General features: G+C 43.6%; 1 protein-coding gene across 1 annotated transcript; it reads right to left on the bottom strand.

The window, feature by feature from the left end:
* Positions 1 to 5,197: 5,197 nt before the first annotated feature.
* On the bottom strand, positions 5,198 to 13,934 carry EIF2B5 (eukaryotic translation initiation factor 2B subunit epsilon). The gene is made up of 16 exons (XM_039850857.1): positions 13,648 to 13,934; positions 12,487 to 12,611; positions 11,495 to 11,680; positions 11,225 to 11,402; positions 11,055 to 11,135; positions 10,700 to 10,777; positions 10,117 to 10,429; positions 9,053 to 9,198; positions 8,676 to 8,817; positions 8,452 to 8,553; positions 8,159 to 8,266; positions 7,882 to 7,972; positions 7,475 to 7,598; positions 6,769 to 6,894; positions 6,238 to 6,348; positions 5,198 to 6,062 (listed from the first exon to the last, which is right to left on the bottom strand). Exons 1-16 carry the CDS (start codon positions 13,843 to 13,845, stop codon positions 6,003 to 6,005), a joined length of 2,169 nt encoding a protein of 722 aa, XP_039706791.1. The 5' UTR covers positions 13,846 to 13,934; the 3' UTR covers positions 5,198 to 6,002.
* Between the last annotated feature and the right edge of the window lie 1,991 nt (positions 13,935 to 15,925).

The raw sequence follows: 15,925 nt of genomic DNA, 5'->3' as shown, positions 1-15,925 counted from the left end.
CGGCGCGGCCCCTCCCCGGCGCGGCCCCGCCCCCGGCCGCCGCCGAGCTGCCGCCGAGCCGCGCTGGCCTCGCGGCAGATGGCCTGGCCCTCAGCCGGGCCCCCTGGATACTCCGCCCACCCGCCCGACCGCGAGCTCTAGCTCCTGCGCTCAGGTCCCAGGCCGGCGAGAGCGTGGCAGCGGTCGCCTAGGGCTCCAGAGATGGAGGGGCAGATAGATCTCTGGATGGCCGTGTTCCTGGACTCTTTAAGGCCCAGGCTCTGGACTCAAGGGGGTCCGACTGCTGTTCTGAGGAGGGGTGTAATGCAGGGAGTCGCTTTGGTCCCTGGAGATGGGTGGGTGGGGGGTTCTGACATAGTATCACTGGGGGAAATGATCCTGACATGGCCCTTTAGGGTCTGTTAATAAGTGTCATTGAGTCTACCAAATTAAGCTCCTTGAGGACAGAACAGGATGCAGTGCTGATTCCTTCTTATAACCTCAGTACCTAGGCGCAAAGTAGAGAAATGAATACAGAATGAGTGCAATAATGAAAATGTGTACATTGAGACAGTCCCAAACCAGAACTAGGTATAATTGGTTCCTAACAGATCTCCTTACCCCTAGCTTTAAGTTCATTTAATAAATATTGAGTGCCTACTACGTGCAAGGCATAAAGCAAAAACAAGACAGAAAAGGCTGCTCTCAGGACCTTTGCTCATTTAGGAGGAGGTTTGTAAATAACTTCAGACTGACAAATGCTATGAAAAAGATAAAATGAAGTGCTGTGATAGTAACAGGGGAAAGAGAAATATGAGTTGTCAGAGAAGGCCTCTTCCATTTTAGTTAAGACCTAGAACTAGTGAAGAAACAGCTATAAAGTCTGGTTTGGGGGGAGAGCATTCCAAGTTGAGGGCAGAGTCAAGTATAAAGGCTCAAGGCAGGAATAAACTTGACAAATTTGAAGAACTGAAGAAGGCTATTATGACTACAGAGAGGTTGGAAAGGTAGACTGAGACCAGCTCATATAGGTCCCTTTAGGTCACAGTAACAAATGTGGGCTTCTCCCACTCCATTCTGTATGGTTGCCAAACTAGCATTTCAGAAGTACCTCTTTCAGACACCTCTTCTGCTCAGAAACCTCCCCACATTGCCCAGTACTTTCCAAATATTTGTAGCATGATCTCAAAGCCATCCACAGTCTAACCTCTACCTACCTTTTGTTTCATTATACCCTGGCTGAAATTTTTTTACATGATTAACAGTATTTTTATTTTTATTTTTTTTAATCCTCTTAAAGATTTTCTGAATGTTTTAAGTTAGTCATGTAACTATGGATAACTTAGCTGATTTGTCTATCCTTCATTTTCCTTGATTCCAATCATTATTTGTAATTATACAGTGCCTCATTTATTGGCAACATGTCAACTCCCTTTCTGGCTCAGCTGCCCTGTTTCTGCCTTGATCACTGCTGATCAGGTCTCACTTACTTTATTATTATTTATTATTATTTTTTAACATTTTATTTTTTAATTTTTTCCTCCTCCCCCTTGGCTGAAATTTTGACTTCAGCAAATCAACCTATTTGTTAGCCCCTGCACACAACTTGTATATTTTCATCTCATACCCTTTCCCTTAAATTTCTATCAAAGCAGTATGTGTGTAGTCAAGCAGTATTAAGAAAGCTTTTAATAGCAGTCCTGTCTCATTTCTCTTCTCACTCCGTTATACTTGTTTTTTTAGCTCATACTATTTTTTTTTATCTTGTGAGCATCTTTTATTTTCCTTTCATGGATATGCAAAAGAAATTAATAGGAATGTGAGATTTACCTGACTAGCTCATACTATTTCTTGCATTCTAGACATTGCTTATTGATTTCCAACTTTGACTGATCCCTCTCTTCCACCTCTCCCTAACCTCTTAAAATAGTAAAATCTCACTTTTGGTTAAGTCAATATAGTACTTAGTATTGATATTTTGACTATGAATAAATGCTTTCTTTACAACTTGTTTCTCCTGTTATTAATCACTGCCTTGCTTTTTCATTTGCTTTTTTACATAATATAGTGTACCTATCATTAAGTCGTTCCACATAATCTAATAGTTTCACAATACATATTTTTGTTCACTTTGTCAAAAGCATACTTCAAAGATGTTGTGGGTTTGGCTCCAGACCACTGTAATAAAACAAATTTTGCAATACAGTCACACAAATTTTTGGGTTCCTAGTGTGCAAAAAAAGTTATGTTTACACTATACTGTAGTCTATTAAGTGTGTAATAACATCTAAAAAACAATGTACATACCTTAATTAAAAATTACTTTATTGCTAAAAAATGTTAACCATCATCTGATCTTGTTGGAAAAATAGCACCAATAGACTTGCTTGATGCAGGGTTGCCACAAACCACTTTGTAAAAAACGCAATTATCTTTAAGTGCAATGAAGTTAAACTCAATAAAATGAAATGCCTGTATATTTGATAATCCATCTATTTTCTTCTCTGGAGCACTTCAATTCTCTTGCTCTGGTCTGCACTGCTGGCTGTCTTGACCTGTGCACAGCTACTGTCCTAAGACTTCCCTATTTTGGCCTCAAAATTCCCTTTACCTCTCCTCCACGATGAATTCCCATTTCCTCATACTTTAGTAAAGCACATCTTTCAGAGGCTTCCCTTTGAAAATACGGAAAATAAAATTTTTGAAAACTTGCCAATCTGAAAATATGATTCTGAGTTAAGTGATTTACCTTCAAGAATTTTAAAAGCATCACTCCACTGTCTTCTAGCTTCCAGTGTTGCTATTAAGTGGTCAGTTTGATCTCTTAATTTTCCTGTGCCTTTGTACACGATTTTGTTTTTATTCTCTGGAAGTCTTTAGGAAGTCCTCTATTCTTGGGGTTCTGAAATTTCATGATGATATTCCTTGGTGCTCATTCACTGTGCTATGCACCTTTTCCATGTAGAAATTCAACAATATTTTCTTGAATTATTTAATAACATTACTACCTTTTTTTCTTCCTGCAACTGTTAGATATTGGACCTTCAGTATTGAGCCTTTTTCTCCTTTACCATCCATTTCCTTTTAAAGTGATTGTACCTTTTGCAGATTTTAACATTATTTAACAGCATTTCTCTTATCCAATTGGACAGGTAAAATATTCATGATGAAAATCCAAGAAGTATGTAAGAATGGATATAGTCTTCTATTTAGTTCTCTAGTCCTCCAATTCTCAGTAGAGGAAAACCATTTTTAATTTCTAAGATTTTTCCTCCAATTATTCCTTCTTATAGCACTTTCTTCATACATTTTCCTTTAAAATTTGAGAATTATAGCTCTCCTGAATTTTTCGAAAATTCCCTAGTTGTTTCTAATTTGTTCTGGTTTCTGCCTTCCGCATTGTGTAAGTTTCCTTAAATGTTTGATGGCCCTTGGCAGTCTATCCATATTTAAGAGATATAAAAAGTTGATTAGAAACTGTCCATGTACAAGGCTTATTATTTAACAGGTTCACTGTAGGGAAATTAAGTGGAGGAAAGATGGCTTTTTTTGTGTGTGTGTGTGGAGGCAAAAATGTATTTCTAGGCCTCTTTTCTGCAGTTCAGTTTGTTTTTGTCTGGGGAAATAAATTGGTGTATGCTGATATTCAGAGCTCTAATACTCACATACTCTCTTAACCCTTCATTTTCAACTTAGCGCCTTACCCCCATCCCCACCATGGCTTGAGTTTAGAAGCTCTAATAATTTGTTTTCCCTGAGGTTCTGAAATTTCACAGGGCTATTTCATTCATTATGTTGGGCACTATGGGTTCTTTTGTCAGTTTGAAAACTCATTATCTTTGAGTTTAGGAAAACTTTGTTATTTGATAATTTCCTCCCCACTGTTTCTCTAAAGAATAAATCTCCCATTTCTTGCAGTGGAGAAGTAGGAATAACTACCCTGCAGGATTATATGAGATAGGGACCTGGGGGCTTTTTCTTATAAAGGTCTTTGTCTGATTCCCCTCCATTCCATCCCCAATTCTCAGGCCCAATCCTTCCCCACTTCTGCTGAGCCTTTTCTGGGTTCACAAGGGCACACTGGTTTGCTTCTTGTTAGTTACCACCTCAGCAGGTAGAATTGATCCCATTCTGCTCTGTCAACTTTCATCTTTTTTCATTTTCCAAAATGTTGATATCTTTCATTCATTGTTGTCACCTAGTTTTCCTTATTATTGAGTTGTGTGCCTTTTTAAAGAATCCCTTTAGTGGTATCTGAACAGGGTTTCAGAGGGAGTAAAAAGCCCATCTGTTTAATATGCCAATTTAAATGGAAATCCTTTGTTTTTAATGTTTCCTTCTAAGCTTTTCTATATTTTAGGCCATTTAAGCATCACAATTCTGTAAGCCTTTCCTAATTGCTGCAACTGGAAATAATCTCTTCCTGATAAAAAACATTCTATAGGCCACTCTGATCTCTGCCACCTATTAGGTACAAATCAGAGGTGCCCTATAGTTACTATGTCCATGACATAACCAGTATATGCTCTCTAGTACTTGATCCTGACAAAACAGAAACTGAGATTTACTGAGTAAGAAAAGTATGTAAGGCCAAATACTGGCCAGCTTGTTTTTCCTTTAGAAAGACAGTAATGCCCCTTGACACCTCTGAGTACAGTTCAGGGTCCTCTTCCTCAGCTTACTCCTTTCCACCCAACTGAAATGAAGGAAGTTAATCTACGTTAACTGTGACATGGAGGAGGGCCACCTGTTATTAGTAACATTTGCCACAGTTTAAATGTCAATAGAGTAAGGGTTTTAGGAAGGCAACAAAGAGCTCAAAAAAAAAAAAAAAAAAAAAAGAGATAGGTCATATGGTTGAGGTTAAAGGAGACAAAACGGCAGTGATAAACCACAGCTCTAGAGTCCAATAACATATCCTGGGTCTATCAATCACCAGTCATGGGACCTCTCGGAACTTTAGGCTCCTCATCTGAAAACGGGGATAAACCTACTTCAAAGGGTCGATGTAAAGGTTTTAACTAAAATAACCTATGAAAAGTCTTTAGCAAAATGCCTATCATACAGTAAACATTCTCAATATTACAGAAAAGTCCATTTTGTAGGATTTCCCTCTTTTCTTAGGGTATCCATTGCTGGCTTGGGATTATATTTGCCTCTGGGGGGCAATTTCCCTTCACCGAGACACTGAATATGTGGAAGCAGAAAGAAGTCTGGATTACGAAGCTCAAATTCTTAGCTTTACTCCTCAAGAGTCATGAGACCGTGAACAAATTTCCTTATCTTTAAGATGAATAGTAGTAGCCCAGCTTCCCCGACAGGAGTATTACTGGATCAACTGGACAAAAAATAAGGGACTGGAAAGTGGTTAACAGACTTTACATATGCTTGGCATCATCACTCTCTGGCAGAAGAGTGTTCAGACGAGGATGCTCTATTGTAACAGGCTCAGACAAACCACTCCAGAACCAGACACTGGTCCAGAGACTGGAAAAGAATCCACGCCCTCTGCAACTCATTAGCGAGGAACCACAGTACCACCTAGTGGCCATGCATACTCCTCTCCTTCTCCCCCAGATATTAAGAAAAGGCTGTCACATCAGAACTCTTTGGTCACCTACGTCAGCAAGTGATTAGTCAGAGTTGGAGAGAAACCAAACATACCCCCTCTCTCTTTTAATATTAACAAATACAAGCAGCAGAGAGGGCCAGCTGCTCTCTCCTGTTGCCCGAGGGAAAGTGAGAGCACAAAGGCCTCTGGCCTTTCTCTAACTGAAGGGCCTGCCTAGCTCCTCTTCAGGCAGAGCTTTGTTCCAGCCCAACTTCCCTCATCCCAACTCCACAGTCAGGATGCGAGGCACATGGTTGCTGGCGGTGGGAAGAATACTATAGTTCCAGCCTCTCTTCCTTTAAGTCTCAGCCAGGATGGTGGTCGCTCATTTTCTGCAATTAGCTTCTCACTTGCCCTGGCCCAGAAGCCAGGAAGGCAATCAACCACACCCACAGGAGCAGGCAGTGTGACTTCAGTCATCTTCAGATGACTCCTCTTCTGCCTCTTTTAGCCACTGGATGAACCTCTGCAGCTGTAAGGAAGCACATTCGAGAGCTACTGAGGGAGGGACACATAATCCTTTTGTTCTCCTTAGTGGATAAACAGCTTAAACCACCATAAAGCCCCAGGGACCAACCACTCTGCAGTCTAGGGCCAAGGGCCAGGGAATCAGACAACCACCATGGTGAGAAGAGGGCTTCACTCACCTGTTGGTTTTTGCGCAACTGCCGGCCCTTGTCGGCTGTATCCCTCTGGCTGTACCAGCTCAGGATTGTTTCCTCAGCCAGGATCTCCAGCTGGTAAAAAGCCATCAGTACCTGCAGAAGGCCAGCAGAGATCTCAGAGACTTTGCAGATTCAGTAAGATATAATGGATAACAGTGGAAGAGGAGGAAAGATCTTAGTACTTCTCTCTACTAGGTCCTCAGCTTCCTTCTACACACTGAGCAGCCTCCTCCAAAACAGACAAGAGTCAGCTGTTAATCCTGGTACTGGGACAGGTATAACTTCTGAAACGATTGCTGGGTAGTGCTCTGCACATTCCCAGTGTTACTTCCAAATGGCTACCTTCCTGGCCAAGCTGTACTATCCCAGCAATGAAAACAATAGTAAGGATAGACAATGCTGTTAACCCAACTAAATACTGGATTCATGTCAACCTGTTCTGTGTCTCCATGGAGGTCACCAAAGCCTGTTTCAAAGCAAATGCAGGTCTATGAGGCTTGAGGTAGTATTCACCTTGGCCATGGAGGTGCCAAGAATTTCATGTTCCAGGAAGAAATCTTCGATGGCTGCCAATGTTTCCAAATGATCAGCTGCACGCTTTACGTAGTTCCTAAAAACAGGGCTCCAGGCCTTAAGTAGCTATGGAAGAAAGGAAAAGGGAGCTAAAATATATTCCTGAGCAAGTACCTATACATAAACAGCAAAGAAAATCGATATTGATAACATGGGTCTTTCATGATATGGGAAGACGAGACAGAGATGATACAGGCCTTGTAGAATCATGTCAGAGGAACTTGGGAGTTGCTAGCAATCAGGGTTGGGGAAAAAGGTTCCCTGGGGAAGGTGAAAGGGGGTCAGATATGCGGGCTGCCTCAAAATACTTATTCCTAGCCTAAAGGTTGATCTCATTCTGGGTCAAATCATTTATAGTCAGAGACTCTGAAATTCCAGGTCTCTTCTGGGTATACCTTTGGGGTCTGGTATGGTCTAAAACCTGAAGTCTGAAAGGCCACTCAGGACTGAACCTAACTCGACTCCTCTGGACCAGGCAAGGCTGCTCTAGAATCCAATTTGCTTCCAGAGGGGAGGAAAAAGGAACCACAAGTAACATAATATCCCACAAGGCATTCCACTCCTGATTTCTTTTAAAATCAAGCACAGCAAGGATGTGTATCTGCTTCCACCCAATCCCTTGTACTCAGCTCCAGTCTTTGCTCACAGGAAGCAGCAGGGCACAGTAGCGGTTTGGGTCGAGCGGGGAATCCATTTGTTGCAGGGGGAATTCCAAGACCACGTGGCTCAGTACCTGCATCACCTCCTTCAGGCTTATGTTATAGGCGTACCTGTGGGGAGAGAGTGGTGACATCAGGGCCTTCATTGGCCTTTTCAGCATGACTGACTATGGCAGGACATTGGGGGACAGGAAGTCAGATGGAACAACATAGAAAGGAACGATTTTGGGAAGGAAGAAGTCTATGCTGAGGCTAGAACTTAATGCTCTCTTTGCTCCATATGCTACTGGCCTTGTCCATTTGGGATGTCAAGGGAACAAGTTCCTATTTAGGGAAGAAACAGGAGAGAACCTCTACCTGCCTGCAGAAGGAAGTAAGGAGGGGCTGCTCTTACTTGAGAGAGTTGATCTCTAGGACTAGATTGTCACAAGAAATGTTCTCCTCCTTGCCTCGCTGTAGTGTTCCCAGGACTTCATTCTGAAACACTAAAATCAAAGCAAAAATAAGTTCATAGGCCAACATTACTCTAGAATGCATTAAATTACCTAATGCTGACTTTATACCAAAACTTTCCTGGGAAGAATGTAAGTTTTTGGCCAGCTGATCCAGATAAAGAATAAACTGGAGGTTTTCCACTTTTGTCCTAGGACACTGCTCCCCTGACCACTCACCTCTGATGTCATCCATTTGTGGGGAGCCTGCCCGGCTGTCTAACTCCTCAGAATCCATACTTTGCTCACTTTCAGTTTCACTCTCTTCTTCCATGTTGATTTTGAGTCCTGAGCCCATATAAGGTGAGAAAAAAGAAAAATAAGGAAAGAGCCATTGACAGAGAGCCATTATCTGTCCTGTCTGCAGCAATAAAGCAATAAACAAGTATTCTGATTCTGAAGAGTTCACTCTCCTTCAAAATTTTCCGATTTGGATGGGAGGTGGGGAGTGACAGAAATAAGGCCTAGCTCACCCCACAGATTCTGCCGTAGTTCTTCCTCTTCCTCCATGTTCATGTCTGCAGCTTTCCAGAGGTAGCCCTGACCTGCAACTCCGACTTCTGCCGGATTGTAACCTGGAAAGGCACTGACCTTTAGCAAAAGCCCAGCAGAAGGACCAATCCCTCCAGGAGGAAACACTGATTTTCCTATGGGGCAGAGAGACACACAGATGCCCCACACCTGCTAAGTCTCACACCTTTCAGCTTCACTTTCTCTTTTTCTTGGTCAGCCCCAGAATCATCACTGAACTGGCTATCATCCTCATCTTCCTCTGCATCTGGAGGATGTAAAGAGATCACCGAGCCTTCAGGCAGTGTGATGTCTGGGCCCACTACCACCTAGGGGAGAAAAAAGGAGTGGGTGGCACATATCCATTAGTGTGTTGGGGAAAAGTAAAGTACATCCTGACAAAGAAAGTGATTTTTTTTTTTATGAAGTCAAGTAGAAGGCAAATGAAACCACTGGATTTGGAGTCTCAATTCAGGCTGGTTTATAGGTGGATATAGGCCCCTTCTGGCTCAGCATGACCATCACTCAGCTTGGGGCCTGCACGCAGTATGGAGCAGGTCTCACCTGAGAAGTGAGGACACAGTGTGGCTTCAGTGTAACTTTTTCCTTGACCTCAGCATTGTCACAAAGCAGAGATTGATGGATCTGTGCTCCAGCAGCCACTCGAACACCCTGCCACAGGTAGGCCTGGTCCAGCACCACGTTATCACCTGGCTCAGGACAGGAAGGACTCCTGGTCAATCAGGGCTCCAACTCCAGACCAGGGCAATTCCTGGAAGACACAGCTGACTGACACCAGCACAGCTCCCGCCCAGCTCAAATACTCCATCTCTCAATTAACCAGAAACACCCTCTTCCTCCTCTAAGATCGGGACTGAGGATAGGACATTGCTCAGCTTTACCATCCTCCACCAGGTTTACAACAATTACAAACTATATACAGGACTTAAGAACCTAAAAACCTTCAAGATTTCTGGGGACCCCTTGAACTTAAGAGCCTTATTAGAATCATGTCCATAACTAAAAGTAGAACCAAAGTATACCACCTTTTCTTGTACATTTTAGAATTAAAATCTTATTGTTGTCCTTTTAAAGGGGCAGTTCTATTAGAAGCATCACATTCCTACAACCAAAGTGAGTTACCAAGAGACTAACCAAGAAGTTATGGCAGAGTAAAAAGAACACTGGATTTAATAATCAGCACTGTCTCTTATTAGCCATGACCTCAGGCAACACAACCTCTTTGAGCTAGTTGACTTATCTATAAACTGGGGATAAATAATACCTATCTCACAAGGCTTTTGTGAGGACTAAATAAACAATGTACACAAAAGCCTTTTGTAAGCTGTAACGCACTAAACAGATGTTATTATTGCATGTTAATTATCCACTTGTTCCTGAATATGAATATAGGGTACCCTAAAATGTGAAGAGTCACCCAATAAGAGGCTCACAGGCCACAAATTAAAGCATTACTGTTTTTGCATCCTTGATCCCTCCTTTATTAAGGTAGCCACTCTACTTCCTTATTCTCTAGGACTATCCCTCTGTATCCTTCTCTGGAGACATGGGGCCTCCCAGGTTTCTGCTTCTAGGATGGCTGGCTTGACTTCCCCACCTGTGCTTACCAATGTGACAGCCAGGGCCAATTACACTGTTGGTGATGGAGCAATTGCTGCCAATGACAGTGCCAGAACCCAGGAGCACATTTTCTTCCAGGATGCTGCCATGGCCCAGGCTGACCTCAGACCCTCGGTAGATGTTGTGCCGGGAATGAGTGCAGTTCTGGGTCGTGCTGTCAGTGAAGTTTGCCTCTGGGGTGAGAGGATAAACCCACCGGCGGATGACATCAGCGCAGACAGCAGCATACATGTGTAGGTTGGAGACCCGAGCACCATATTCCCTAGTTGTCACGTGCATATGGATCTGGTTCCCTAGGATCTGAATGAGGACAAGGAAAGGGAGGTTACCCAAGCAAGCAAGAGAGGAAGAACACCCCCAGGTACAACATTTTTCTAATCTTCTTAAGTTTCTCCTCTGTTTTTCAATGTCACGGCCAAATGGCCTGAGACTTTTGTGTACTGCTTGCTCCCAACCCCAGCAATTTTCCTTCCTCCTAAGGCTCAATAAAACACAAAGGGGGCCAAAAGTTATCCACATGAGATGAAATCATAGCCCTTTTTAAAAGAGGCATTGGAAGCCTTTTCTTACCTCCTCATTCACTAACAGGCCTCGTACAAAGTCATCCCGGGTTTGGTAGTCAAAGTTGTCTGTAAAGAGTTGAGCCACCTGTGGGGAGAAGTTGGGTGGGGCCAAGGTTAAATACTATTCTCTGGAAGCAAAGTAAAGCCCCCAGAGACCTATCAGATCTTATCTATGACAGCAAGACAATGGCCAGAATCCCAAAGAGGTTCCCAATATTGGAGTCAAGGTGACAGCACCTATTTGCTATAGAACAGATAAGAGAAAGAAGGAGAAGAAGTACAGCTTGGCCTTCTAAGGGGGCAATAACATACCCTCAGAGTTTGACTCTTTAATTATGCAGCCCTGGCCCCAAAGAACTCACCTGAGGAGAGCAGATGCTGATATGACAATCTAGTAAATCATAGCGAATCTCCACTCCATCTCCACTGCCCTGGAATAAGCTCTGTGGGGAGAAGTCACAAGGCCTTTAACCCATCTCTCTTGCTGGAACCTGTCACTTTCCCACCTCAAGGAACCCAGATACCCACACACCAGAGGAAAAGAAAATCGTCGGAGGCCTTGGGTCTTCTGGAAATGGAGAATCCGGTTTGTGGCACTATCCACAGCCACTACCATGTTGTCCTCATGGCAACGAGTTGGGTGGCTGGGAGATGACTCCTTGAAGATCATTGTCATCACAGATACATTTTTTTCTAGCTTTCGCCTCAACCTATAAAGGATAGGAAGCAGAGTGCTGCAGAAAAGCAGCCTTAGGGTTCTGCTGGTCCTAAACCATTGTCCCTACCATTTTCCCACCCTGACCTGTGTTCCTCTAGGGCTCTGGTAATATTGATGTTTGAGACGACGTCCCCATACACCAGCAGGAAATCAGAGCGCACCAAGGCCTTGGCATCAACATCACGGAGAACATCCCCCAGTGACCGATATAGCTCTGATGTAATTATTCGAACTACATTGAGGGATGTAGGGTGGCACCACTTAGATTTCCTAAAGGAAGGGGATGAAGAAAATGAATAAATCAAGCATAAAGATCATGTAGCGCTTCCCTGTTTTTCTCTCCCACTCAACATTTACACTCCTTCTCTATGGCTTTTTTGGGTTCCTGCCAGCGTCCTCAACTTCAAAGAGATTTACGAACTATAATTAATGGTTTCAGCATCGTGTGTCACCAGTCTTGTTTTATGGGTTGGAGAAACATGTTATTTCCTCTCCATAGCCTGACCCCTGTCCCCAAACAGGGTATACAAAGTATCCTGGGAACACACTTTTCATGACACTCTTCTCCTTCTAAATTTCAGACCAAGTTTAGCAACTGTCTAATGAAGACTGTGCTAATAACTTAATGATTACTTCCTAAGTTTCCATAAATCCTGAAATTCACTCTTTTTCAAGAAGATTTTACCAAACGTTTGTTAAGTGCATACTATGTGTTTGATACTAAGCTAGGCACTGGAAATATAAAGATGAGGAAGAGCTCAATATTTAGAGGCTCAGTGGAAAAACAAAGATGTTACTCTAATAACTTCCATATTGGAGCCATTAAATAAAAAGTAAAACCCACTAGGACCAAACTTTATAAACAAAATTCAGAAGAAACCCAATTGCTGTTCTTCTAATTTTTGTCATAGCTTCAGCTGCTTACCTCCTGATAAGTGAACAGAATACTCTTAGACCTTATGGTGGAATCTAAATAGACATATTTTCCCTTATGATTTCCCCTTATTTAGTTATATCCATCCTAAGAAAATGAAAAAAAATGGTGAAACACACAAAGTAAAGTTGCAGGGCCTTACAGTAAATGCTCCTTGATTTGAACAGCCTTCCAGCAACAAAAGACAAAAGTTTCCTGTACACCTGTGGCAGTCAGAAATTCCAGAGTGTAGTCAATGAGTGCCACATTGGCCAGGGGCAAGAGGACCTGGAGAGTAGGAGATGAAAACCAAAAATGAATGAAAAGTTTTGAATATGTGGGGGCCCTCTGAGTACCTTTCCCCCATAACCACAATTCTCACTCTTATATCACTGTTTCCAAACACTATAGTTTTATCTTTCCAATTTAAAAGTAATCAGGTTTCTGCCTTTAACGTTCATGGCATTCTCTAAACATTAGAGTCTAGAGTGTTGCAATTTGGACGTAGTGAGCATAGATTCTTCTTCCTTCGCTCAGAACTGCCACAGACTAGGTGACCACCGCTGGCAAAGGAGAATACTGGAAATCACTCGTATCTCCAGAAACTTAAGCACCACTAAAGCATTTCCTTTCTTGATTCCTTTCTAAGAGTCAAGGGCTAGCCACTTGTGCAAAAAGAACAGCGGTTAGGCTTTTTTTGAAGGGAGAGGGGCGGGGAGTAAGAGAAGATTTTCTGTGAACTGAATGCAGGTCCCTCTCTTTGAACCAGCGACTGCTGAGTGACCCAGCAATCCCACTACCTCAGTCCAATTCCCCAGTGTCTAAACAATACAGGGGCTGCGAGCAACCAGCCACTAAACTCATTCTGTCCTTCTTGAGACAGATGGCACTGGCTGTCATTAAAACCTGGAAGGAAAAAAGCGTGATCCAAAACAGCTGTTACTATGGGATCAGACAAGTCTGTTCTTTTTTAGGCATATGACTACCCTTCTCCTCCGATAGTTAAAAGCATTGCAGCCTCCTCTTGGGGCGATAAATCCCCGCGTGAAGGCTTCTCACAAGCACTGCTTCTGCATTTAGCCCTCTGCATGCCTTCCAAACCAGAGGTAGGCAGCACTACGGATGCCCAAATCTTCCAGCCACTCACTTAGTCAGGCCATCACTTAGGCTTTAGACCGTTTCTTCACCTTTCTCCTAACTACATACACCTGATTTAGGGATAGAGGGTGGGCACACGTCCTCCCTCACTAGGCAGCCGAAAGGATAACTTGCTCCAGCTCCGCCACCTCTGGGCCCTCTGGCTGCTCTCGCGCACGGTGCTCACCCGAGGCTGGTCCTTGGAGATGGGAAAGAAGCGGCGGTTGAAGCTATCAGCCACCAGAACGGCTTGTAGAGGCGGTGGCGGTTCCTCCTCCGCCCCTTTGGCTCCCCCAGCGCTTCCACCGCCTCCCAGGCCGCTGCCACTGCGCTTGTTGGCCCGACTAGCGATCGCTCCAGGCAGCGCCACCACAGTGGTCGCCATCTTCTTCTCTCACGGCCACCACTTCCGCACGGAAACTGACACGGCACGCAGTAGAGGACAAAAAGGACCAAAACGCGAAGGACTTAACGAAGGGAGGGAGGGTGGAGACGAGGAGAGAAGAGTGCGCATGCGTCCGCCTAGGCGCCCGCCCTGTCGGAGGTCTCAGCAGTTTGGAACTAGGCGTGGAACGCAGCCGCCACGAACTTGACCCGTTGAAGCGCTGGGGATGGGCGTCCTATGGACCGCAGAGTGGATCTACAAGTATAGTAGGCCTTCACTCGTACACGAGCAAGCTGAGATTCCTGCGGGATGGTGGGACTTGTCTCTGCGAAGGGGCAAGATCCGTTCGGGAAATGTAATCGTTCTCGCCACGAGCATGTCAAAAATTGTAGTCCTCGGTCTTTCTGGTTGCGTAACGTGACCCTGCACCAGGGGGAGCTCGTAATCGAGTCAGACATCCCCTACCCTCAAGGAACTCACAGTATACATAATCACAAAACATGGTGTAGTAGGGAGAGCAATAATTCTCTTGAGCGCTGATAGTGGCCAGGGACGAAACAAGCATTATCTCGTTTAATTCGTCACACGTCTCTGCGAGAACATTTTAGTTATTCGTTCAACATTTCTTGAACCCTAAGAGGGGTTAGGATTGCCCAGCTAGTAAGTGGAATAAATGGTATTGAAACCCAGTCTGTGACTTCATAGTTTCACACTCTATCTGCTAAGGTATGTGGGTGATAAAAATTATTATTTCATGATATCTTCAAGTATTCATTTATTCAGCCTATCAGCATTTATTGAAACCCTACTCTGTCTTAATCAGAACGGAACTGGGGGATGGATCCGAAAAACACCATAAAGTTGAATAGGACTGGAGTTAAGCAACAGGCTTTCCAGAAGGGGCTATGAGCGCAAAGGTCCGAGGAGGCTCTAGAGGCGCAGCCCGATTTGGGGAAAGAGGCGCTAGCTGCAGGGAGTAAATCAAGCCTGTGGAAGTGCGGGCCCCTGCGACGCGGTGGAAGAGAGGCAAAGCAGCTTGGGCGTCATTTGGTAATCAAGAAGCTTTCCAGCAAAGCACAGCGCACTTCCTGCAGGAGAACTGTCTGAATTCCAGATCGGCTGATCCTGCCGAGTTTCAGCAAACTTTTCCTTCCACCCATGCCTGCCTTTCACGTCGGGATTTGGAGTTGGAAAGGCTGACGTTTCTATGTGGCGGTTGCGGTTTGACTAGTACTAAGTTCTCCTCCTTGTGGAACCAAGAGTTTGTAATTTCTTCCCTCTATTAGTTAATGATAGAGCTGAGAGAAAACCATTTCTTAAGAATTTTGGAAAATTTAGCCTGGAGAAGGAAAGGAAGAGGCATTTTAGTAAAAGTTTTCAATTGAATGAATGTACATTGTAGAGGATGGTGTTTGACGGTCTAGCAAACCCACAGACAGAAAGAGAGAGGAAAAAAAGGATGATTAAGCGGGACTAATGATTTGTCTGTGGGTGCGTGTGCAGGGAAGGGTGGGGTAGACGTACAGATGGGAGTGGTGAGGGGAGTGGAAAGTAGGTACGTACAATTGTGGATAATTTAAAATGACTCCTGAGACCTTTGAAAGTGGTGAGTGGTAAATCCAGGCCTCATTCTGACAGGTAGCAGATTAGATAAGGTTTTAGTGGATGGGTCTCAGGGAGAATCTTTCTCTCTCAACTTGTTAATTTTTTTGTTTCAAAACTTACTTGAATCAATAACAACAATAGCAAAAAAAGAACAAACAAAAATGGGCAAAGGACCTGAACAGACATTTTACCAAAAAAGATATACAAATGGCCAATAAGCGCATGAAAAATGCTTAACATCACTAATCATTAGGGAATTACAAATCAAAACTACAATGAGATATTACCTCAGACCCAGTAAGATGGCTACTATCAAATATCAAGAAAATATCAAGTATTAGTGAGGATGTGCAGAAATTGGAACCGTCGTGCATCGTGGGTGGGAATATAAAATGATTCAGGTGCTGTGGAAAACAGTATGATGATTCTTCAAAATATTAAACATAGAATTACCGCATGATCTGGCAATTCCATT

The sequence above is a fragment of the Pteropus medius genome, unplaced genomic scaffold, assembly GCF_902729225.1.
Source record: "Pteropus medius unplaced genomic scaffold, Ma_sr-lr_union100, whole genome shotgun sequence".
NCBI classification, from domain to species: Eukaryota; Metazoa; Chordata; class Mammalia; order Chiroptera; family Pteropodidae; genus Pteropus; species Pteropus medius.
This window is presented reverse-complemented; position numbering and strand designations above follow the sequence as displayed.

Bases quoted from the DNA above. Each gene is read 5' to 3' on its own strand.
- EIF2B5 (XM_039850857.1), bottom strand. From the start codon at position 13,845: ATGGCGACCACTGTGGTGGCGCTGCCTGGAGCGATCGCTAGTCGGGCC. The intron at 12,612-13,647 runs GTGAGCACCGTG...CCTACTCTCCAG, and splicing joins TCTCCAAGGACCAGCCTCGG to GTCCTCTTGCCCCTGGCCAA. The intron at 11,403-11,494 runs GTCAGGGTGGGA...TATCCTTTATAG, and splicing joins AGAGCCCTAGAGGAACACAG to GTTGAGGCGAAAGCTAGAAA.